The sequence below is a fragment of the Ochotona curzoniae genome, unplaced genomic scaffold, assembly GCF_017591425.1.
Source record: "Ochotona curzoniae isolate NIBS_2020 unplaced genomic scaffold, NIBS_Ocur_1.0 contig_3190, whole genome shotgun sequence".
NCBI lineage: Eukaryota > Metazoa > Chordata > Mammalia > Lagomorpha > Ochotonidae > Ochotona > Ochotona curzoniae.
The window spans coordinates 2,280,827-2,307,093 of NW_024465751.1; the positions used below are offsets into that span (position 1 = coordinate 2,280,827).

General features: G+C 42.8%; 1 protein-coding gene across 1 annotated transcript in view; it reads left to right on the forward strand.

Annotated features, from left to right (window-relative positions):
- DNAAF11 (dynein axonemal assembly factor 11) overlaps positions 1–26,267 on the forward strand; it is an 82,463-nt gene that overhangs the window by 50,750 nt on the left and 5,446 nt on the right. The window contains exon 11 of the mRNA XM_040979261.1: positions 19,090–19,175. Coding sequence (XP_040835195.1) covers positions 19,090–19,175 — 86 coding nt within the window. The remainder of the gene's footprint in view (positions 1–19,089; positions 19,176–26,267) is intronic.

Genomic DNA, 26,267 nt, shown 5'->3' on the forward strand with positions numbered 1-26,267 from the left:
CGGTTCAGCAAGCATTTGTCCAGTGCCTACCTGGAGCAAATATAAACTGATCTGAAATGGCAGTCTAGGAGAGACAAGATTGTAACTCAGTCATGTTTTTACGGTCTAAGGAAACAATGATGGAGCCTTTAGTGGAAACCATAGAGTTCCAGCTCTTGTTAAGGAGCAAATGTGGGACTGATTTTTAAGGGTTAGTCAAGTGTGATACACAGCAAAGATGAACATATGGCAAGGGGGAAGCGAGTGTGACACAATCTATGAATGGAAATGGTTCTGTGTGGTTGTGGCATAAGACAAATGTGAAAGAGTGGAGGAAGCCAGAGGGCATAGAGGAGATAATTCATGGAAGAATTTGGACAGAAGATCACTCAGTGCCATCTGGTCTTGAGGAAGTACTGAGGAAGTGGGAGAGGCAGCTACTGGATAAGTCAGGGAGGAACATGGCAAATGTATGAACTATAATTGTATTTGATACATAGCTATTAAATGTTTTATTCATTTTTGTTTATTATTTCTATTTTTGAAATTTTTATTGAAAGACAGAGAAAGAGAGAGAAAGAAGGAAATGGATAAAGGGAGAATGGGGAGGAGAAAGAGAATACAAATGAATCTTTTCTTCTATCTGTTGCCCTCTCCCAAAATGCCTGTAGTGCCAGGCCTAGTCCAGGCTGAAGCCAGGAGCCAGAAATTCCATTCAGGGCTTCTTCTGCCTGACTGCAAGGGACTCAAGAACTTGAGCCATCCTATATCATCTCACAGCTGCACTAATAGGAATCTATATCTGAAGCAGATTCAGAATGCAGTTCTAAGCACTGTAATATGGGATGTGGAAATGCCAAGTGGCAGCTTGACTTGCTGCGCCATAATGCTTGCCCTTCATTCTTTAATATTTATAGAGTGTATATATAGAAGCCTACACTCTTCCTGGTCCTGAATGAACTGAGGACCTCTCCCCCTCAGGAGCCTAATAATCAGAGAAGGGAAGACTGACTGTGAACAATTAAACAGATGTGTTAATTTCAGATGGAGATGAGCACTATGAGAAAATAAGACTAATAATACGACTAGAAGGATGATATAAGGGCATGTGATGAATACTTAGTGATCAAAAAACAGCCCTGTGAAAAGATGGCATTTAAATTGAGACTTGCCTAAAGTCATGGTGCAGTTATACAAAGATGCTGGGTCAAAAGAGCATGCTATGCACAAGGTACTGATGTCAACAGGGAGGCCACAGTTCCCAGAACAACTGCAACGAAGTAGCCAACTCCAGAATGTATTGCCTGAGGAGGGAAGTGAAAGAAGAAAATTTCAGAAGCATAGGCAGATGTTCTCTTGTACAGTCTTCTGGACACAGCAAAGATGATGATGATGATGATGATAATGATGATGATGATGATTCCACATGCAATGGGAAGTCATTAGTGAATTTTAAGCAACAAACAAAATGGCCTGATTACTGTTTTTAAGAATGTTATTCTGCCTTCTCCATGGATTCTGAATTAAATGGTAGAAAGGATAGATGGAGGCCCAGTGCAATGGCTCAATTGGCTAAGCCTCCCACTTCAAGCTCCGGAATCCCAGATGAGTGCCGATTCATGTCCTGTATGCTCCACTTTGCATACAACTCCCTTGCTGTGGTCTAAGAAAGTAGAGGAGATGACCCAAAACCTTGGAACCCTGCACCTGTATGGGAGACCCAGAAGAAGCTCCTGGCTCCTGATTTGGATCGCTCAGTTCTGGTCATTGTGGTCACATGGGGAGCAAACCAGTGGACAGAAGATCTTTCTGTTTCTCCTTCTCTCTTAGATCTGCCTTCCCAATAAAATAAATAAAATCTTTAAAAAGGAAGCATTGATGGAGGGGCTGTACAGTGAAGACTTTATGAGGCTGTCTAGATGAGAGGTAATGGGCAAGATTGGCAAGGCAGTGATAAATAACTGAACCAAGAATGTTTTGTTCACCATCACCAACATATCAATTAGGAAGTAAATCATGGATTATTCTGATCTTTGGATTTAACTAGTGTTTAGATGCTGGTACCATTTGCTTGAAGGGGGAAAGACTTTTGGAGGAGCAGATTAGTAGAAACAAATCTTTGTTTCATTTGACCCTCTTAAGTTGTAGATTGAGCTAACCAGTTGACATCCCAGGTATGCCTTTGCACGTAGTAGTCTTGATCCCACTGGAGAGAATAAGCCAGTTGTAATGAACTTGGAAATGATGAACATACACATGAGAGTTCTAAACATAGGCCTGGAAAAGATCATACGAAGAGTGAGTTTGGATGGAAAAGAGAAGGTGGTCCAGGTTGGAGCAGTAGGCATTCCGTTGGTTTCTGGTTGAGCAGGGAAAGAATTAGATCAGGAAATTACACACCAACAACCAATGAGTTAGGAAGGAAACCAGTCTGTGTTATGGATGAAGGCTAGAGAGAATAAATACGATCATTGGAATGAACAAAATGCAGGCTATAATTGCTCTTCATGAATGTTAGTGAGGCAGTGAAAATGGACATCCATAGGAGGGGCTGGATGAGAGTGTAGTTCGCTACCAAGGATGACATAGTTAGAAAAACCTTAAAGAGGTTTTGAATGTTGAGAGTGAAAGTAAGGACTAGTAGTGTTGCCTCTGTTGACTTAATTTCAGACTTCTTGTCTTTGATGTCAGAACTGGGCATCTGAGAAGTTGTTTGGAAGATTCACAGGCTTCAGATAGATGGCAACCTTGAAATTTGAATAATTAGTTTGTCCATGTACAGTATCTGGATTTCCACTACAGGCTAAATGAAAGAGGATGCTTCCAGTTTAGGCTGCAAAAATTCAAAATACAACTGGTTGTAAAAGTAAAGAAATGTTTCATCTCTTGTAGCAAGAACAGAAGGTGGAGTGAGATGCAGACAGGTAGTCAGGGTCTTTCTGATATGTCAGCCTTGTCCTTGGACTGGCTTTCTTCCATGAGCTTCCGCTAGCTGCAATGCAGGCAGCATGCTTGCTTGTTCATGCCCTGCACCAGACAGTGAAACAAAATGTGAGCAGGCAGGATCTCTCCCGTCACCCTGGAATCAGAGTTCCTCTGATTGATTAGGTCCATCAAGCCTTGATTAGCTTCATCCTAAACAATTGATCCCATCTTGGCCACAGGTATAGCGATTGATTTCTCTTAATCAGATCCTTCCCCGTGAGCCCAGAGGTGGGGTCAGCCTTGCTGTCAGGAGGGAGGTCACTTGGACTTCAGAGGAGAATAGATGAACCAGTCAGAGAGGAGTTTGCTGGTGAGAAAGCAAAGGAGAATGAGGAAAGGAGTTTCTGCCACAAAGAATATAATCTACATTAACTGCTACAGTTTCTAGAACAACTTAATAATCATTTTCCTGTATGCAGTTTTCCAACAGATTGATTATAAGTAATCAATTGCATGTTTTTATTTGGGGGCAATAAAAGAGCAAATACAATTTGTTGTCAAGCAATAAAATAACACACATAACAATTAGGAATTGCATTCTATTCGGTGACTACAATAAATCAGAGGACTACTCCTGTGTTAGTTAGAATATCCCATAGGGAAATCTAAGAGATAGTTAATTACCTCACTAGTCAGAAATAGACTTTTGTATAACACTCTGATCAGCAGCCTTTTTTTGTTTTTGAAAATCCAGAGGCTAGGGCCCAGCACGGTAGCCTAGTGGCTTACATCCTCACCTTGAATGCCCCAGGATCCCACATGGGCACCAGTTGTGATTCTGGCAGCCCTGCTTCCCATCCAGCTCCCTGCTTGTGGCCTGGGAAAGCAGTGAAGTGTGGCCTAAAGCCTTGGAACCCTGCACCCATGTGGGAGATCTGGAAAAAAGCTCCTGGCTCCTGGCTTCGGATTGGCTCAACTCCAGCCATTGCGGTCACTTGGGGAGTGAATCATCAGACAGAAGATCATCCTCTGTGTCTCTCCTCTTCTCTGTATCTCTGTACTTTCAATAAAAATAAATAAATCTTTTTAAAAAGGGAAAGAAAACCTAGAAATTAAATAGTAACTGTGCTATTTCTTAAAGGGAGATCAAGACATGATTTCTGTGCTTCAACAGGTGCCAGATGGTAGGTGAGACAACCTCTGCTGACACCGCTCACCACAGTTTAAACACAGCGTTCTGTTTCCATTTACCCTTATTTCTTTGTATCTGTCTACATTTTTAATATAAAAACATAAAGGTACTATGAACTACTTATGAAGGAAAAAAACGTTTTACAAGTTCAAGGTGAAAGATGGTATAATTTGTGGGGAAGGACTAGGAAGAGTTCTACTCTCACACTGAGTAACAGTTTTCTATTGTGGTATACTGGCAAGTACTTTAAAAAGTTCATGGCAAAAGGAACTAACATGTTTATTCAGGTGCAAATATTTGAAAAGGTGGGATTTTCAAACAGTTCATGGAAAGTGTTGAAATGGAAAACATTATGCATGGATTTCAGATTGTTTGCACCAGAGGTAATTGATTTCTAAATGCATTTTCTATAAACATTCTGAATATCTATTTTGAGATTTTGAGATTTTAGACAACCATATTAACATTACACGGATGTATATGATGTCAGGGACATCTTCTTACTTCCGGATGATTTCTTTTGAAAGGTAGATCACCAGGAAAAGCAAACTTTGCAGCATAATATCTTGTCCGGAATCAGTTGTTCCTCATTTGTCAGTAGTTGTTTGCCAGAACTATGAAGCTCTTCCTTTAATATCAACAATGAAACTGTTGTTTTTTTTTTTTTTACTGTTAAAGTATTTATTAATGAAAATTGACAACTTCACAATTCCTGTTGATTGAAACATTTGAAGTATTTCATATTACTCCGCTGAGCTCTTCTGGAAGTCTAGACTGACTGAGGAATTGCGTAGATCTGGCCTGCACTATTAAAGCCTGTTGTCAGAGTCCAGCCGAGTGGTTGCTGACAAATGAGCCGATAAAGAAATTGTGGTGTATGTGGGTATACACAATGAGATACGACAGAGCCCAAAACACTGAGGAGTCTGCCCTTGTCACAACATAGATGGGCCTGCAAGACATGATGATAAGAGAAATGAAAGTTCCAATGTGATAACAAAATAAAACAGTAATTAATGGGAGCAAGAGGCGAATGCCTGTGAAGAAAACATGGGGACATAGAGCAGAGGCTGCACAGTAGCATACACATGGCATTAAGACCTTCTGTACAAGCTAGGGACTGTGAATAATATCTCACTGCTTTTGGGATTCAAGCTAACGGCACAAACTTAAGCTGAGATCAAAGATAAGTTAACTTGTCTCTGTCTTCCACAGCATCGTGCTTATGTACCTTAACTGTACAACATTTCCCTCCCTGAGAATGATGATATTTATTTGGGAATAACAGAGCATTATATTGGGATTAGGCAGAGTCTGCAGAATAGGATATGTTTCATGGTAAGCTACTGTCATACTTGATAGGTTAGGGAAAGGAAAATGCAAAACAAGTGAGGAGTATTTCATATGGCATTTCTGAAACAATAGTCTTTGGCCGCCATGGTTAGTAACCCGGGGTGTTACTGGTAGAGGCTGGGTAGACCTTTGCTGGCCGGCTACTCTTTGCATAAGGTCATGGTCACCTTCACACAGATGTGTCACGGTTCTGGTAGGGTCTTTGTGACAGTTACAATTAGGCAATCACACGGAAGAGACCTTCCATCATCATCTCCTGGCTTAATAGTTTTATACAACATTGATTTTTTTAAAGAGAAAGAAAATAGTACAGTTAACATGCTTTACAGGATAGAAAGCTCTCATTCCAAGAACTTTAAATAATAAGCAAAGCCATTTTATTTCACCTAAAATAAAAGAACCAACCAGACACTTAGGTACAATTTCAGTTCATTTATAGAATAGTATCAACATCAGTGAAACTTAGCTCTTCCAGAAAGATCTAAGATAGCCCTTAGCAGTATATAATCCTGGAATACTCGAAGATGAAAGCATATTAGGTTGGACCTTCCGTGGGTCCTTCTGAGAGACAGTATTTCTAAAGGATGCTATGGAGAGTCGACCTGTTGATTATGCAGGTGCATGTGATGATTATGTCATCTTTATTTTGGGAAATCCAGTGACATGCTTTGTATTCATTCTCCAAGGACATAAAATTTGTCACTGAATCCACAAAATGCTGTGGTATTTCTTACTACATGTTTCATTCAGCATTTTCTTCAAGATATCAAGCTGATGTTTTTCTCCTAGCCCTAAATGGGGCTGGATCAATAAAGATTGGGTACTGACCGATAGGTGCAGTCAATCATTTGAAGGCGTTTTCCTGTCACATGAGTTAGAGTTAAGTTTTCTAGTGCTGATGTGGAATTCGATGCTCCCAGTTTAGCTCTTTATTGGAGAAAGTTTAACTTCTCATTATTTGGCCATTCTAACTGCTCCCCCAGATCTACTGTCTTCTATAGCTCAACTTATGCTTGCCCTATTTCCCAATCTTTTGCCTTGACCATGTATCAGGGGGTTCAGAGTAGGCTAGAGGTGGCCAATAGGATAGGAGATAAAGAGATCCTCTGGCTTTCCCAAGCAAGTAGCACCCAGCAATGGAAGGTCACCTGCTTAGGTGATGAAGAATAGTGAGCATGCTGTGTTTGGTGGGTTTTTGTCAATATTTCCAGTAGCTACTGCCATTTACCCCTAGGTTTTGGTACCATCATATTTACTAGACTTAGCTTTGGAGGGACGGGTATAAAAAGAATCTCACTCTTTGGTGTCTATGGCCTTTTATTAGGTTACATATATAGAGAGAGACATAGTGATCATCAACCACCCATGATAAGTCAACCTCGTGCTGCTTTAGAGAGCAGCTAGTGATTCTGTTCTTAAAATAGCAGTTAGAGCAATCATTTATATGTAAATCAAACCAAGTTACTTTTCCTATTTCATTGAGAGTTAAAGGCAAACCCCCCGCCCCCCAGGGCTGGCGACATGGCCTAGAGACTAAAGTCATTGTCTTGAACGGGATCTCATAACCCAGCAACTCCACTTCCCATCCAGCTCCCTGCTTGTGGCCTGGGAAAGCATTTGAGGACAGCCCAATGCCTTGGGACCCTGCACCCATGTGGGAGACCTGGAAGAGTTCCGGGATCCTGGCTTCGGATCAGCACAGCACCGGCTGTTGCGCTCACTTGAGAAGTGAATCATTGGATGGAAGATCTTCCTCTCTGTCTCTCCTCCTCTCTGTATATCTGACTTTGTAATGAAAATAAAATAAATCTTTAAAAAAAAAAAGGCAAACCCCCCTGAGCACCAATCCCCACCATTCTTTATCTACTAGCATTATGTTCAAGAGTTGTCTGAACATAGATATTTTTAAAAGATTTTTAAATTTTTATTTATAAGGCAGAGTTAGAGAGAGAGAGAAGAGAGACAGAGAGGTTTTTCATCAGCTGGCTCACTACCATAATGGCTGCATTGTCCAACACTGAGCTGATCTGAAGCCATGAACCATGAGTTTCTTCCAGGTCTCCCACATGGGTGGAGGGACTCATGGACTCGGACCATCCTCTGCTGCTTTCTCTGGCCATAAGCATGGAGCTAAATTGGAAGAGGAACAACCAGGACAAGAACCAATGGGCATGTGATATGCTGGTGATGCCTATGTAGGTTTAGCCTACTATGACATGGTCCTGGCCCTCTGAATATACAGTTTTCTGTGTTCTTGCCACTAAACTCAAAATATATAGCCTGGCAAAGAGTTCATGGGTCAGTCACCTTCTGCTGAATAAGTGAATACATTACATGCATCTTTCAATCCATTTTAGTATTTGCAAGCTGAATCTCTCCTGTTCCTCTCTTTCACAGACATGCCATGAGTATTGTTCTGGGTTGACTTTAAAATTAGTTTATTGGATTATCTCAAAAGAGCCCTTAGTATTTTTTCAGTGACAGAGATTTAGAAACAGCTAGAAATGGTTGAGAGAACTGTAAGACCTGAATCGAGTTCCATTAGTTTCACTTCACAGCTGTGTGACCAAATTATTCATCTCTATGCCTCAAATTCCTAATTCCAAAATAGTGTTACTACTGTCTGGGCATCTGAGGACCAAACACTGTGGCATGTTGGGTAAAATTGCCTCCTTATCCCATGTAAGGCTCCAGTTCCTGTCCTAGCTAGCTTCCTGCTAGTGGGCCTGGAACAGTAACAGAGGGCTCCTCCAACTGTGTAGCAGACCCAGAAGAAACTCCTGATTCCTGGCTTCAGGGCAGCCCACCTCTGGTCCTTGAGGCCATTTGGAGGGTGGAACAGGGGATGGAAGATCTCTATCTCTCTTCCTGTCTCTCTCCCTCTGTCTCTCTCTTTAACTATGCCTTTCAAATAAATAAACATTTTTTTAAAAAAAAATTGCAATCTAGGTTTCCAAAGGTTGTTTTGAGAATCTTGTACATGAATCAAATAAAGCCCCAGAAAACTTCTTAGGGTATAATACCTGCTACATTAATATTTGCTGTTAATTAATATTATCCATCACTAGTAATTGATACTGTTAAGTAGTATTGCTGTCAGTTACTCAATATTGCTTTCTAATTATTGAAATTGCATTGAGTTTGTAGATTACAATAGGAATGAATGACATATTTACGTATTAAAGTAAATAGTGGTATGTTTCTCCATTATTACTCTTATTTTTTGCCCTCAGAAGATTGTTTTGGAGTGGGTGGAAGCAGTTTTCTCACTGAAGTTGCTACATGATTTTTGAAGTTTATAAATATCATGCATATGGCTTTCCTTCCCATTTTGTGCGAGGTAATTCCCAGTCACATTCTCCGAGCATTTATGCTACTGTTGAACTATTTTTAGTATTTGTAGTCAGACTAGATCGTATATGTATAACCAATCTGATAACAAGCACCCTGGGAATATTTGGCATATGAGCTCACCACAGTCCAATGCAACATTTCACTGAAATGTTGACAGGCTTGTTCCCTTGTGTCAAGTCATTAAATTAAACTCCCATCTAGATTCTCAATTGGCGAGTTACCGGAACACTCCAAGAATATTCTTTGTCATTTCCTTCGGGTGCCCCTCAGAGTAATGAACTGAGGTTAATGAAGTTGCCATCTGAACTGAACAGCACATACGTCAACCTCTTCGTTTGGTGAACAACTTGCATGGTTCTGCTTTTACTGAGTACAGGAGGTGAAGATCACATATCAAGGTCAAACAGACCATGATCCTACAGGCATGTCAGGCCTTTCTTTTTACTGACTAGATTCGTGTTGCACAGCACCCTCTCTTCATTCGGATGGACTTGGAATAGCCCCAACAGAAGCTGATGATCAGAGGGTCTGCTGCCCGATTATCTTTTCAGACTTCTCCGTTCCCTTCATTTTTTTTCACTTTTATCTCTTATTTTTAGTTGATTATTAAATCTTACAACACTTAAAATAATAAAAACATCAAAAATTAACTACAAAATACATCAACCATATTATCTGCCAACTTAGTATTTATAGTTCATTGCTAAGCCTTGCTTCTTCTGAATGTGTGAATGAATTGTCCACAGTACCAATCCTCCCAATATGTGTTGTTGGATCCTGTTGCCACGTGCCTTTGATACATCATGTTTTGCCATTTGGTTGCTCCCTCCTGTCTGCTGAATCTAATTCTAATTATTGAATCTTGCTTCTCTGGATTTTACATTGGTTGCCATCACTCCACCCTGAGAATTTTTTTTACTATTTATACTCAGTCCTTTCAGAAGCTCATTTATTCTCATGACTTCAAATAATAACTCTAGAGGGCCTGGCATAATAGTCTAGTGACTTAAATCCTTGCATCGCATGTGATGGGATCCCATATGGGCATCAGTTCATGTCCTGGCTGCTCCACTTCCCATACACTTCCCTGCATGTGGCCTGGAAAAGCAGTAGAGGTTGGCTCAAAGCCTTGGGACCCTGCGTCCATATGGGAGACCCAGAGGAAGCTCCTGGCTCCTGGCTTCAGACTGGCTCAGCTCTGGTCATTGTGACCACTTGGGGAGTGACCCAGCAGATGGAAGATCTTACTCTCTGTATCTCCTTCTCTCTTTGTATATGCCTTTCCAATAAAAGTAAATCTTCAAGAAAGAAATAGTAGGCCTAGAGCTCCATTATCTGATAATTGCCAACTAAGTAATAAGCGGCAATAACCACACTGAATAGAGTATTGGATATTGAACTATAGATTTTATGTGATTTTAAGGCTTTTTTTTCATTTCCTTGACAGGCAGAGAGAGTCACCTATCTTAGCTGGTGGTTGCCTACCTAAATGCTCACAAGTGCCAGGGATGAACCAGGACAAAGCCAGTGTCCTAAAACAGCTGGGCCTGTCATGTGCATGACACGGACTCAAGTACCTGAGCCAGTGCCTGCTGCCTCCCAGAGTCTGCTCCAGCAGAAAGTTGCAGTTGGAAGCAGAGCGAGGATTTCAGTGCAAACACTCCAGGAAGGAATATGGGCATCCCAAATAGCATCTTAACTGCCTCAGTAGAAACCTACCCCTTAACTGCATATTTTTAAACATTTTGGTGTCAACACCTAATAAGATAGTGAACATTTATTGTCGACCAACACAGAAGAAGTCATTCAAAGGGTGACGTCTCTTTTAGTGACCACAGAAGGGTGCAGGGAAGGAGTCAAGAGTCCAGCGTCTGCAAGGAGGGGACTTTGTGAGCCCCTCCCACTGTGACATGTGATCCTGAAGGCTTGTGACCCGCAAGTATGGAGAAGTAAGCCAGTCCACAAAATGTCTTGCAGCCTGTCTGCATACCATCTAAATGACTCCATATTTAGTTTTGAGGTTGGTGATGGTAGTCTATGTTCACCAAAATTCATGTACTTTAACTTTATCATACAGTGTTACACATTACAGAGGGAGGGAGGGTGGGAAGAATAGGAAAAAGAGGGAGACAGAGACAGAGAACAAGCTCTCATCCCCTGCTTCACTCCCCAGATCCCTATAGATGATTACGACAAACCCAGAAGCCAGGAATTCAGTCCATGTCTACTAACAGTGGGTGACAGGAATCCAATCACCTGAGCCATCAACGTTGCCTGCCAGGGTCTATATTAGCAGGATGTTATAATCGGGCTGGAGCTGGATATCAGATTCAGGAGCTCTTACATGGGGCATGGGTGTGCTAATGGGCGGCAAAGGAAGCACCGATGCAAACGGCCATCCCAATGGTTCAACATAGTGATGCTGGGCTGTGGGCTCCCTTTTCTCCTTCCAACTTCTGGCATGCTATGAAGCAATACACGGCCCTGATTCTAGGCTTTGAACCTCCGAACTGTGAACCAGACTAAACCAGACTAAACCCCTCTTTGTAAATTCCCCAGTCTCATGTATTCTGTGACAGCAACAGAAAACAGATGACAACAAGAAAGTCTTCTAGCTGGAGCCCTGGCTTCTGGGGTCTTGCTCTTGGCCCCTACTATTTGTTGAGACTGTCACTCAACAGCTCCTTCTCAGAAGTTGCCTGCTTCAAGGGGAGGCACCCCTTCCTCTTTGGCTTCTTCGTTCTTATCATGCCATGACAAAAGTGACACCTGCTCATTAGTGGGGCTCTTGACCTTTCCCACTCCAGGGGAAGGCAAGACCAACTCCTGCTACCTGGAAAAATACTTCTATGAGCACTTGACCTTTTGCTCTTGAATGAATGTAACTATTTTTGGTAGGAGATCAATGATGCTTCTTCCTCTTCTATCTTCCTTACTGTCTCCTGAGATAAGTTCCAGTACCCTCCCATATCCATGAAGAAAAGGAACAGAGGCACTAGACAGAGCACCCAACTCTGCACAGTGGGCCTTGTCCTTCTCACACCTTGAGGGAAGGGATACTTCTCATGAGAAGGATCCATACAGAGAAGCTCCTGGGAACAGGGCTGCCCAGAATTGAAGGAGCAGATGGGCCAGTGTTCTCAGAGATCCCCTCAATAACAGATAACACAGGGAAAGCAGCTGCTGTTGCATGGAAGGGAGAGTTGGCAAGACCAGGGTGATGAAGGCAGTAAGTTTGGAAACAGGGCCTGGTTGGGCCTCGTTTCTCATTTCTGCCCTCAGGAAGGGTTGGCATGTGTGTCTGGAAGCAACACAGATGTATTTCCCATTGTTGTAGAAATCACAGACAGTACGGGAAGCCCACTGTAGCAGAGCACACGCAGCAGAGGACCACCTCGGCTTGCTTCTCTCATCCCCTTCTGCTTAAAGCCCACCAGCAAGCCTGCTTGGCTCTATCTGAAAACACGCCCAGAGCTCCCTGTTTCTCCTAGCTCTGCTAGGTCTTCCCTCAAACCTCACTTGCTTAGTAAGATGTTCCCTAACGCCCTATGGAACGTGTAGTCTCTACCCCCAGCCCACCGGGGTCTCTCTGCTGCCTCATACTGCATAGCATGAACATGGTATGTGTGTGAGATGCTCGTATGTTTCCTGTCGAAACCCCACCTACACACATGCACTACCTATACACAACACACGAAAGCAAGCATTGTGTTCACTGGTGAATCCCTAACGACCTAGAAAATTCAGTTCTTTCTTTTTTAAGTGTATGGAACATAAAGATCTTAGAAATACGGGAAAAACCACCAGAACCAGTCTCTTAAAGATTTGCTACCATAGCTACAATCAACAGTATGAGCATTTATTACCTGAATAATATTTCCATAATAATTTTAAGGCTGCCACTTAAAAGAAACTAAGTACCTTTATTTAAGGTAATAGTCTTGGACATCCGTAACAAATCCCATGAAAATCTCATTTGCATGTTCAAAAGAATAATCAGAAATTTTATCTCATCACAAATTAATAGAAATAAAACTATGTCAGTGCTAGCATTTTGGTCTGGTGGGTAAAACCAGCACCTGAAATCCAGCATCCTGTGTGGTCACTAATTCGTGTCTCAACTGCTCCCCTTCTAATGCAGCTCCCTGCTAATGGCCTGGGAAAGCAGTGGGATGTGGCCTGAGTGTCCATGTCCCTATCACCCACTGGGAGAACTGGAAGAGGCTACTGTCTCCTGTTTGCAGCCTGGTTAGCCCTGGCTTTGTGGCCATGTAGGAAGTGAACTAATAAGCCAAATATATATTGGATCCCACTCTCTGTCTCTCTCTTGCTGTCCCTTTCAAAAAGAGAAAAAGATTGTGTATCAATTGTGCAACTTAGGCCAAATTTAGAAAAGCAAAAGACTATCCTGAAGCTCTGTTAAACTGTGAAACAGAACACATAAAAACATTGCTGTGTTAACAAACCTTGTGGGCTTTGGAATTGAAGACCCTTTAGCTGCACCTGCCGAGACTTGAGCCATGTGAGTACACAAGCAGCATGGCCACCAGTGCAGTCCTGCATTCAGATCCAGCACCAGTCATTTAAAATGACCCAGTGAGCCCAGGATTTCCTTCTTTATACTTGGCCCTCTCATGATCTCTCCTGCCTCAGAAAATGACACCATCATCTCCCCCACTTGTCTAAGTCATGGATAAGGGAACATTCATCATTTACCTCATGGACTGACGTCAAGTTAGTCCTGAATTCTATTCCTTACCATTGTCCTGTCCTTCTCGAGCCTGACGACCCATGTTTCCTTGCTTCTAGCCTTCCACTGTTGATTTTTTCTTCCTGGTGGAACCAGAATGACCTTGTAAAAACAGATTGCTTTTTCCCTTTGTTGAACCCCACCAATGGCTTGCCACGTAGCACCTAGGACAATATTCACCCTCTTTTGTGGCTTGGAGGTCTGGATGCATAGCTCTCACCTCTGCTTCTGGCTTTGTCTTCCATGTCCTTCCTCTCATTCTTGCCTGAACATGGCTTCCCCTCCCCTCTTTGTGGAACAAGGAGCCTCATTTCCACTTGTGTGCTTGCTGGAGTTTTTTGTTTGGTTTTTGCTAAGAGTACCCTGACCCTTTTTGCTTTCACGTCTGTCTCCTTTGATCTAGTAAGTCTTAGCTCCAGTGTTCGATGTTTACAGGCAATTTTCCTGCTTACCCGAGCTAATACAGTCAGCCTCTTCCTGTCAGTCGTCTTCCAGGACCATCATATTGGCTTTGTTTTGGTCATCGTATCTATTACTTTACAAAATCACCTTAGCATGGCGTTGTATGATTTGTCTTCGCTTGTCTAATGTTAGTGTTCTGGGGCTGGAAATCTTGATTGATTTAATGTCTGCACTACTACTGTCTTATGGTTGGCACCAAGTAAATACCAATTAAGCAATGAAACCCTAAAAGCATTTTTTCAGACTTTATTATGCTGTGTGTGTGTTTTTTAATGTTTATTTCTATCCAGTCATTTTAAAAAATTGTATTGGGTGATTCAGGAAATTTTAGCTTTGATTAATTCCATAATTTATCTTCTGTCTCAGTGATTGTTTCTATTTCCCACCCATGAAATCTCTGACTTCATAGATATGCTCCTATGTGTGCTTCTAAAAGCCTTTACCTCTAGGTATTTGGTCCATTTCAACTTGATCTTATTTATTTATTTCCACTTTCTATTTGGAATACAGTGAAAGAGGGAAGGGGAGAGAGATCATACCCTTGATGGTTTACTCCTCAATGCATTTAAATGCCAGGACTGTGCTAGGCCAAAACCAGGATTTTGGAATTAAGTCTGGATCTTACACATGAGTAGCAGGTACCCAAGTGCTTGGATCATTATCTGCATTGGCAGGAAGGCGCACGTCAAAACAGGAAACTGAACTCAAAGTGGATTTGCTAGGATGCAAAAACAGGCACTCTAACATGAGCTGAGAGTGTTACACATACTGCAGCTACACCGCACACCTGAACACCTGCCTCTCAAAGCAATGTCAGGTGGCATTTAAAGATGTTACTACGCATTGCTTTCCATGCGAATGGGTAGTTGGAACACTGAAGAATTCCACTCTCCCCATTGAACCACTTTTGTCAAAATGCAATAAACTTTTAAATAAGGATCTGTTTCAAATTTTGTATTTTGTCCCATTGATCTATTTATCCTTATGCTAATATCGCATTTAATGTTAGTTACTGTAGCTTAATAGTTAGCTTGAAGGTTGTAATTTCTCCAATTTTTTCCATGCTCATTTTATATCTGTTCTTTGTGTTTTCACATACGTTCAAATATCAGCTTATCAATTTCTATACAAAAGCCTTGTTGTAAAGATAATTAAGATCATGTTGAATGTACAGCTAATCATGGGAAGAATAGGCATCTTCATACTATTCAGCTGCTTAATATGTGGGTTAGGGAGTTTCTCCATTAGGTGTTTTAAAATGCATCTCTTTCAAGAAGCTATGGAGGAGCTTTTGAATGAAAAGTCCAAAACCTAACTCACGTGAGACATACATATTTGTGTAGCCTTCAGACAAACCAAACCCCAAAATAGACTAATTGACAGTCCCAATGAGAGTATTCTTAGAATTAATTTGATAGCCATTATGCATGTTTAGACAATTTCCCAACAGGATTGTGTGAGTATTTTCTGAGTGAGATTGGGTGAGATGTAGAACCTTGACTACAATTGTCTAAAAAGAAAGAAAAGTACATTTTTATCTCCTGAGGAAAGAAACACTTCTTTCAAAAGCTATCAGTTCCTTGAATGTGGGATTTTAACATCACACACCTTGTCTAAGGAAATTGAAAGTGTGTGCTTAAAATACTTTTGAGCTGTGATGAGTAGTTATAACTTGAAGAAGCACTGCCAAGAGCCCAATTGCCTAACATCCAAGCACTTATGGGGTAAACTCACCAAGACTGGCTCCCTACGTATGCCTTATCTCCAATTGCTGTCTGCCTGACATTGGGTGTTGGTTTAGTGGTCACTTAGTTTCCTGTCTTTGTTCATGCGTTTTTTCTTTCTCCTGACTAGAATCTTCTTGATCCCTTATATGATCTCTATCCTCCAGTAGATTCCTATGGTTATTTATTTTTTGAGAGTCAGAGACCTCCCATCCATTGATTCCTTCCCTAGAGTCCACGGCAGCCCACTGCTGGGCCGGTCAAACCGAAGAGCTGAGAATTCAGTCTGACTGCCCATGGGGTGCTGGGGCCTGATGACTGCTGCCTGTCAGGGTGCACATGGGTAAGGAGCTGAAATAAATAACAGGGTTAGAACTCAGGCCTGCATAGTCTGGCAGGATATGTGGCTGTTTCAGATGGTGTCTTAACCAGCAGGCCAGACACTAGCAGGAGGTGTATCGGAAAACTCCAGTCTACGCTTCCATCCTCCAATAAACAACTTTTCATCCTTGTGCTTCACCCAACCCGCATGTCTCCCTCCCTTGGCTGTGTGTGGAAGTCTGTCTGTGCTGTTTGCCAATTGTATTTTTCTCAATGTATTTTATCTGTTTATTTCTCCCCTATAAGGTGATGAAGGACAAACTTTTAATCTACCATTCTATGTTTATCTCTTATTTCTGCAGTGGCATATAATAGATAATCACTAAGTGGTGTTTTTTTTTTTACTAGACTTAGTGGAGATAATATTTGAAACTCTGAAAGTGAAATCTCCAAGAGAAATGTGTTGTAATTTTCATACTTTTATCTAAGAGGTCAGACTAAATTCACAGGAAAATGTTTAAAAGCTGGTTGCTCTCATGTTCTTTCTGAACAAATAGCCTGAATATATTCCATTTTCTTTATCTATTCACTCTCTTGGTTTTCAAGTAATAAATATCCATTTGAAATGGAGTGACTGCTTAAACTAATGTAAATATTAAATCAAACCACATGGAATCAGTTTTGTGGCAATTTCTGTGGTTCAACCTAAGGAGTGAGGATTGAGAGCTAAGCTGTTTTTCCACTGTTCACAAAGTCTGTGTTTCTTAGCGTTAGTAACTTTCCCAGCTGGTAAGGCAGCCACATACATTTTGTCAGGCGGTTGCTTAGGTTGAGCTGGGGAACAGGCACATCAGTCATTGCAGTCTGCAGATAAGTGAACATGTTACTAATTCCATGCTCACTCCCAGCTCGCTAGCCCGTGGCTCTCTGAGAGCTAAAATCATGTAACATCATTAAAATGTTCATTTGTACCTGTATGCCCATTCCACAATTGAATTTTCAAGTAGTTGATTACATTTCTCTCTGTGGATTCAGGAAACCATTAGTCTCACATTATCTAATTTATTAAACATATTTTGGTCCTTACAGCGTCTTCATTAGTCATCCCTAAACTCACTTAGCACAAATAAATAAGATGATGTTTGATGGTAATGAACGTCACTCCCCAGAGGAAGACCGACCCAGGAGTGCAGGCACAGTGGGAAACCCAGAGCAGTCCTCCTGGTGGGTGCAACAGTTCTTAGCTGAAGAATCTACCTGCTGTGAATTGGAATGTTGGTGTCAAGATGAATTTTAGCGCTAATGTGAATGCTTCTGTTAATTGTTTTCTTGCTCCTGATTCCTTAGTTTCCTTTAACTTTTAAACTTAAAAGATTCTTTGAAACTAAGTGAGCTGAAGATCTTTTAAAAACAAGAAACACATTTAGATGCGGGTGTACAGAAACTGCCCTGTGAAGAAAAATTCCAGATTTGTGACTCTATTTGCATTGCCACCAACACAGGATTCTTGTTCATGCTCGCTATGTGACGAATAGCAGCGTTAGAAATGGAGTGCTTCACAGCCTCGTTATGTGTGTGCTCTGGTTCTTGTTAGTATATTTGTAATGTGAGGCAATGGTTACAAGAGCTTCTGGGGTTTGTTTGTTTGTTTGTTTCCGCTTTTTTTCTTTTTTACAAAGCTGATATCTTAATGAATTTTGACTATCGCTGACCTCGTTTAAAGTAATCAAAATACTTTAAAAAAGTTAAAGGTGCTATGGTGCCACTATGCTCCAGGAAGAAATTGAGATGTGATCAACACACAAATTATTTATTAAGGAGTTCTGTAGGGCTCAGACCTTGCCACTTTAAACATCCAAACCTGTAACAGCATTGGCTGCAAAAACACAATGGAAAACAGTAAGATGGTGACATTCAGTGTATTTTAAAACACAGAAAATGACACATGTTAGAATTAGCCTATTCTCAGACAGGTCGTGTTTGGTGATAAAACCTGCTCCTTTGGTAATGCACTGTGTGAGTCACTTCCTTTAGTTATTCAGCAAGCACTGCCCTGGTGGCTCCCATAGCATTCTTCTGGTTTTGGTAATGCAAACTTGTACCTTCTTGATGTTCCTGGATGCCTCTTTGCAGCATTCAGTGTGTTTTCCTTGGGGGATTCAGCCAAAGTTTGACCACTGCACACAGCATCTGTGAGCTCACTGTTATGCTGTTGCCCTGTGTGCTGTTCAGTGTCTACACAGCACGGAGCTTATGCAGATTTTGTTTCTGCGTGGCACACAGGCCCTCCCCCAAGAAGGATGTGCTAGGGCTTATGGCCCATTGCCACACAGAAAAACCAGATGAGGGTGGAGAGAGTAATGGATGCCCATTCCATGTCACTCTCCAATTTGTAATGAAAAAGTGGAAAACCCTGGCTTGGGCCATGGGCCTATGTCCCCTCTCCGGCTCTGCTATCTTCCAAGCTTCTCCAGGGGCTGCAGGTCCGAGGGCTCTGTTCAGTATGTTTGTGGAACTGGACTGGTATTTCTTTCTGAGCCCTCAATGTGCTTACCATTGGGCTTATTTAGCTTGAAAATCAGTGTTACCAACTGTTTGAATCCAAGAAAGGACCTTTGAGACCATAAACCGGTTCCCTTGCTTTACAAAGAAACTGTGGCTAGGACAAGAATGAGCATTTGAGTTCCCATCAGGAGTGCTTCTCACTGCAATACACCTCACTTTGTGTGTCCTGGCAGCAACATGTCCATCACAGCTGGGTCCCCAAAAAAGGTCTGATCGCTTTTTGGGTCTCATGAAATATGTGCTGAGCAAACTTTCGTTTACCATATCCGTCTGCTTGGGCTTCGGCACTTACAGGGTTTGCTAGACTGTGTTGTGTATAAGTACAACTTGTCATATAAGCCTTCCTGTAGTGCATAGAGTAGCTTCAAGTTCAACTTTAAATGCGCAATATATACATGCAATATTTGTAGAGGTACGTTACTGAATAGTGCATTACTTAGTATACGTTGTGTTTTTTGTTACAGGTAGAGGAAGTGATCGCATGTGTTCGGCCAGCATCCAAGTCTGTGAAAGCTACTTCAGACAGTAGCAAGGAGCAAGGAAACCAGAGGTGCGCCCTCCTCAGGCTGACTCTTTGTAGTCATTTCTTAGAGTGCAGCTTCCAAAATTTTTTAAAGTTTAAAAAATGATTCATAGCATGAATGTTCATGTTTGTAACCAGAGCCTCAGGCATTTATTTGCTTCGTAAGGCTTGTGATGCCTGGAAAACAAATCTGTGCACACACAGGTCCCAGCTTCTTGGGGTTGTAGTAATAAGACTGATAATGTCGACGCCAGCGAGTGCTGATACTTGCCAAATGCTTGCTCTGTTGGCAGGCACCACTCTGCGTGCCTTACCCAGACAAGACATGTAATCTTCACAGTCTATCCTCACTTTGCAGATGGGAAAACTAAGGGCCAGAGGAACTTGGTGTCCCGAAGGTCATGCGGCCTTGACGCGTCGGGACCCTTGGTCTCAGCTGCCTCTCTTCTGTGATCTGTGATTCCCAACAGAACTCTCACTCTTTGAAGGGTGTATTTAACCTATTCTCTATACCCCTTGGCGTCCTGAAGCCTCTCTCTGATTGCTAAGTGACAGTTGGCTGTGCTTCCTAATACCCCCTGGACAAAGCCCATCTCCCTGACATCCCTGGAACTCTTTTTTCACAAAGCTCTTCTAATTCTCAGCTCTTCTCTAGAACGAGATCCCAACTCTTTCCACTGTCCCTCTACTTACAATTTCCAGATGGTAAGTTCTATTTTGAACTAAGGCAAGCTATCTTTGTGACACAAATGTATATGCTAGAATTAGAAGCATAAAAATACCTGAGCTAGAACTATCTTTGTGTCTTCATAATAAAGCAGTTATGTATTTGTATTGCCAAAGACAACTGCTGAAATTTTACTGAGTTTTTTTTTTTTTTAACATGAGGTTTGTTTGAACAACAGGTACAAAATTGAATTCCAACTGAAAAGTATGTTACTGTTTTTAACCTTGGAAATCCGCTTATCTTTCCAAGCTCGATTTCCATTGCAGATACAAGATACAAGGCTATTGAGACTATCATGAATATTCACGGTTGTAATTAACCCCCAGCAGCATCAACACATGTAAAGAATCTGAATCTAATTTGTGCGGCATCAGAGGGACGGGGAGGCAAATCCTTGCCAACAGTTTGGAGCTGGTTCTCAGACCCCAGGAAAACTATCAGTACCGTGATTACACTTGAGAATTCAAGACATCTTAGCACAGTTCTTCACAGCAGTGTTTTTCAAAGGCCTCCTCTCTCATCTTGGTAACTGAGGAGTGGTCCCTGCACAGCCCCACACAGAACACGTATGTGAAGGTCGATTGTTCCGCTCATTGTGCACAGCGACGAGCTAACCGGACAGCTGTAGATGGAAGCTGTACGTGAAGGACTGAGGGTGAGCAGGGGTGCTGGTTTGAGGGGTAGAAGGGCAGATGTGATATCCCTTCTACCACTATCTCAGCCACACTGGTCCCTTTCTCATGTCATAGAGTCAGAGTGAGGGGTGCGGAGGGGGAGGAAACACAGGGTGGGACGCTCTTCCTCAGGACTGAAGGACCCACTCCGGTGACTCACTGTGGTGATCCTGTGGTGCTGTGGCACAAAGGAAGATGTACACCTCCCTCACAGTCACAGGTGGCTTGTGAGCACCGACCACTGTGCACAGTCCGATTTTGTTCCCAACGCTGCATAACAGGACTGCTATTTCTGAGTTATTTCTGAAGGCCAGAGATATTGGAGTTGCCAAGAGCATGGAAGTGACAAGTAGTGGCATCAGGATTAGAAAAATTTGGGCTCCCCTCCTTCTTCTGTTCATGGAATCATTTGGTGAGCAGAGCTTTAAAGTAACCAAAATCATTATGCTTCCTTTTAATGAATAATGTCTTGTCCTACAAATCTCCCTATTCTGAGATCGTAGATGCAGTCCCTTTTGGGTTTGCCTTTCACATTTTAGGGTGAAATCCATCAGAAATGCATTTTGGTTTAAGGTGTGGTCACTTAGTATTTTTTCCAGTGTGAGCTCCCAGCTTTCCCAGGATCTCTTATTCAAAAGTTGATCTTTTCTGTACTTGCCATCAAGGCCATCCCTGCCACAGATCAAGTCCACTTGTGTCCATGTCTGTTTCTGGATTCTATAGCATTCAACTTTCTTTAGAGTAAGCCTGGTTAGAAAGTCTTCCAGCCAGGGCTTGAATAATTTGAATATTCTTGTTCCTTCATACTTCCATATATATGTTGGACTCAGCTTGCCACATTTCACAGCAGCATGTAGTGGACTTATATTTGGAATTAGATATATAGATTTGGAGTGAGAAAAACCATGGTAGTTCGTATCTTTTGTTGCTCACATTTATTTGATGTCTGTCAATTTTATAATTTTTCTCATTGTTCATTACTTTTTATAGTTTTGACATCTTTGATGCATTATAAATATATTTTAATATTGTTACTACTTTATAGATTTACAGTTTGGTGTAATAAAGTACACATAACATCAAATTAAGCATTGCAAGCTTTGCAAATGCAAGCAGTTCTGTAGCATTTGGTGTTGTCATAATGTTTTGTAATCGTATCATTCAGTTTTGTGTTTGACTTGTACTTAGCAACCTTGTTCATCAGTTCTATTATTTTATTAATTTACCTTGGATTCTTTCAAGTTGTCTGTATATTTGCCAAAAATGATAGCTTCTTTCTTTTCAATCCATATTTGCTTTTCTTTTTTGTGCTTTATTGCACAGGGGAAGGCTCCAATATATAGTTAACCCAGGAGTGGTGGCAGGTGTCTTTGTCTTATTGACTGCCCCAAGATGAAAACATTTCATTGTTTTCCTATTGGTCAAAAGATCTTATTTAAGCATAGTGAATGCATTTTAGAATTCATGGTTTCCTACTCCAATATCTGAAATTGTTACCATTTCTGTTCTTACTACTTCTGTTGTTGATGGTCATGATGAACTGCCTTTTGGAGTCCGTCAAGGTGCAGTGCAGCTGGAATACCTAGAGGAGACTTCGTCCACCCTGAAACACCTTCCCCAGGCCTTGAAGGGCCAGTTCCCTAGATTCCAGGCGTGGCTTTTCCACTGCTGCCTCTCGCTAGTAAGAAACCCAGTACACGTGACGCGTGGTGTGTACAGGTTCTTGCTCCCCAGATTCGAGGAAGTTGGTAACCACGCAGGGAGACAGACCACACTGAACCTGAGTCGTGCTGCGTTGCCATAGAAAGTAGCGTGAAGGTTCTCACAGTTCTAGGAGGCCTTTACCGAGGAATATTAGCACATTCTATGGAACAGACCCCTAGGAACGCTGCCAGTTCAGGAGCTATGCCACCAACATTCATGGCTTCCAAGCCCCAGATGCTGTAAATGTGGCAGCATGTGGAAGCAGAAGAGCCCTCCTCTGCCCTTCTAAAGCTCCTTTCCTTGATGCCCTGAGGAGCGGGACAGCGAGGAATTACTGATTCACCTTGGAGCATTTTATTCACTTACTTGGAAGTCAGAATGACATAGATAAAAGGACAGACACACACCCCTTCTATTTGATGATTCATTCCCCTAGTAGCCTAGCAACTGAGAAACTTCATGTGGTTCGCTCAGGTAGGCAGCTGCAAGCTGAGCTCCCAGGCCGTCCTCCATTGCTTCTCAGGGCCTGAAGTGGGACTCTGCAGCAGAAGCACAGGGTAGTTAGGTCTTGAACCAGGTGCTCTGCTGACAGGCAATGCACGTGTCCCAGTGGCGGCTGCATCACAGTGTCCTGCCCTTTCTACCTCTGAGGAGTGCAGAGTATCCTATGTTCTGCTCATCTAACAGGCTTTGACCTCTGTCCTCGAGTTCCGTACAGTCAGCAAGACCAGGGCACCACCTCAAGTCAGCAAATACCCTGAGGATGCAGACAGCTTCAGAGTCCTGACCTCACTCCTCATGATCCTATCAGACTTTTCATGTCTCAAGGACTTCCTAGTATTTTTAAATTTTATTTTTATAAAGATTTATTTATTTGTATTTGAAAAGCAGAGTTACACCGAAAGCTTTTACGCACTGATTCACTCCCCAAATGGCCACAATGACAGGAGATGAGCTGATCTGAAGCCAGGAGCCAGGAGTTCTTCCAGGTCTCCCACGTGGGTGCAGGGACACGAGGACTTGAGCCATCCTGTACTACTTTCCCAGGGCATAAGCATGGAGCTGGATGGGAAGTAAAGTATCTGGGATAGAAGAAAGTGCCAGTATGTGCTGACCCCACAGGGAGAGGCTTAGCCTGTAAAGCCATGACTTCAACCCCAAGAACTCTCAAGTGTTAAACAGGGAATTTGGTCCAAATGTCTTAGCCTACCATGTTACAGGGCAGAAATGAGCAGAAGTTGTTTCTTTTAAGTTCTTTTTTAAAAAATTCATTCATTTTTTACTGGAGAAGCAGGTTTGTAGGGAGAGAAAGAGAGGGGGAAGAGAGAGATTGAGAGAGAGTCCATCTGCAGGTTCACTGCTCAGATGGCTTCAATGGTTCAAGATAAGCACGTCTGAAACTAGGAGCCAGGAGCTTCCTCTAGGTCTTCCATGTGGGTACAAAGGCCAAGGACATGAGCTATCTTCTGTTGCCTTCCCAGGCCAAATGCAGAGAGCTGGATCAGAAGTAGAACAGCTGGCATTCAAACTGGTTCCTATATAGGATGCTAATACTGCAGATGGAGGACTGATATGCTAAGCGATAGTGGTAACCCCAAGAACATTCTAGTGTTAAGTGGAGAATTAGTCTAAATAGTTAGCCTACCATGTTAGGGGCTGGGGAGAGAGATGTTTCAAGTTCTTCAATAGAAGGAATCAATGATGTGCTTTACACTAGTGATTGAATTTAAGTGTGTTGTCTATTTTTCCTTGGTGATGAGTATGTTCCTTGTGCTTCAAACCAGGATGTATGAGGAAATAAAGGGCCAGTTCTGCCAGTCGGGTGGTGGGAAAGCAGTGCCGAGTGTCCACGCTTTGGGCCTTGGGCGCGCAGCAGGAACATCGGGACAAAGGCCAATCCCCTTGGTTGTGGGGTTGCCCGATGTCCCCAAGAGACCCAGGCTTAGGGGCCCTCTGTTTCTTACCCCCTGGGAGTCCTGAGTAAGTGCATTCCTCCGCTGTGAATTAGCCGATTCCGCACCGAGCTGAGGTGGATGAGCTGCCTGTGAGCGTGTGCTGGCCGTGTTCGCTGCTGCTTACCGCAAACAGCCGTGACGGCCCGAGAGGGAGCCTGGGATTGAGCAAGTCTGTTCTTTCTCAGAGCCAAGGACAACTTAATTACAGTTGATGGATTTAGATAGTCACTTAATTGAGAAATAGACATCACAGCCTTTTAAATAAAAACATAATAATTAAAAGTCGAGCTTTACTTAATAAGGACTGCCAGGCACATCCTTCAGGATTCTAACTTCCTGTATTGGGAAATATATTCCAAAGTAGGATGTGCCATGCTATAGCAGCGGCCTTCATCATTTGTGTTAGTACTGGACAATAACTGTTCCAGGTGATAACCATGATTATAAAGCTCCATCACAAGTGGCCAAGTTCATTTAATTTATTTTTTAAAACATTTATTTATTTTTATTGGAAAATCAGATATACAGAGAGGAGGAGAGACAGAGAGGAAAATCTTCCATCTGTTCATTCACTCCCCAAGCGGCTACAATGGCCAGAGCTGCACTGATCTGAAGCCAGGAGCCCAGGGCCTCCTCTGGGTCTCCTAGGCAGGTGCAGAATCTCAAGGCCTCAGACCGTCCTTGGCTGCTTTCCCAGGCCACAAGCAGGGAGCTGGATGAGATGTGGGGCCACTGGGACACGAACCAGTGCCCATATGGGATATCCTGGCACATGCAAGGCAAGGACTTTATCCACTAGGCTACCTCACCGGGCCCACAAGATTCATTTTTAAGCTCTGTAAAGCTTCTGCCTTGGTTAAGAATTCCTGATTCCCGGGCTGATGTTGGCATTCCTGTGTCTTTGTTCCCATAGGTACAGGACACGCAGACAGGCCTTGCAGAAGGTGGTGTTGAGCTGTTGGTAATGGAATCCCTAAGGAAGACTAGGAAAATAGCATTCTTGTTCACCCCAATAACAGTTAGCCTGGAAGTGGTTGTCATCTACCTCTAGGGCCCCACTGAGCGTCTTTCTCATCCTTCTGGCTTTTCCTTCAGCATCCCTGGTGACCCACAGGGCTTCACCAGCGGGAAGGACGGCCGTGGACTGGCCAGCTCATGGTGACCCACAGGGCTTCAGCCGGCAGGAAGGACGGCTGTGGAGTGGCCAGCTCATGCCTGGACTTTGTTATGATGGAGGATGAGGAGGTTCTGGTGACAGATACAGTCAGTGACTTCCTGAAATTTTCAGGGAAACCCCAATGCACAAGGGCCTTATATGACACTTAAGAAATTTTATGAGAAAATGGGATTTAAAGATAAGTTGATTTTGACAGAAAACTTTTTTGTTTAAACCTGTATCCGATTTGTCCTAAGGCACATTTCTTGTGAACCTCTTGAGGCTGGCTTGTAAGTGACAGAAGGAGGCAGGAAGGTCGTGAGGAGAACTCTGTGGGCATTTCTGCCTACCAGGGGAGGGAGTGTGCACAGGCTCTGGAGGCTGGGAGAGGCCAGGTCGCCAACTGTCCCGGCTATAGAAGGCAAGCAGGCTCGCCATTGGCTTGGGTCAGCAAAGCCATCATGGGACCTGGCACCCGTGGAACTGTATTCAAAGAGAAAAATAACTATGCATGAATTGTAATTGCATTTGTACAACAATGAACACCTTTTGTATTTTCCCAGAGCCTTTTTGAAGTACCTTCCTAGTGTGCAATGTTTGGGACCAATACATTGTCATTTCTTCCAACAGCAAGAGGATAGGTGTGCAGGGGCTGCAAGGTCAGAGACCCCCCTTAGCCAGGATCCCCTCATTGTTGCTTGAGGGTCGGGTGCGGGCAGTGAAGCAGGCAGGATCCTGGGGGGCTGGCATTTCCAGATGCCTTGTAGGACTCCTCCCCTGGGACTAGAATCTCACCCGGCCCGAGAGGAGGGCTGTTGCCAAGGCAGGGCAGGGAAAATCAGGTGCTGGAGAGGTGTGTGGCTGCTGCCCTGGCCTGGAAGCTGCCGTTTGTACAGCAAGGCA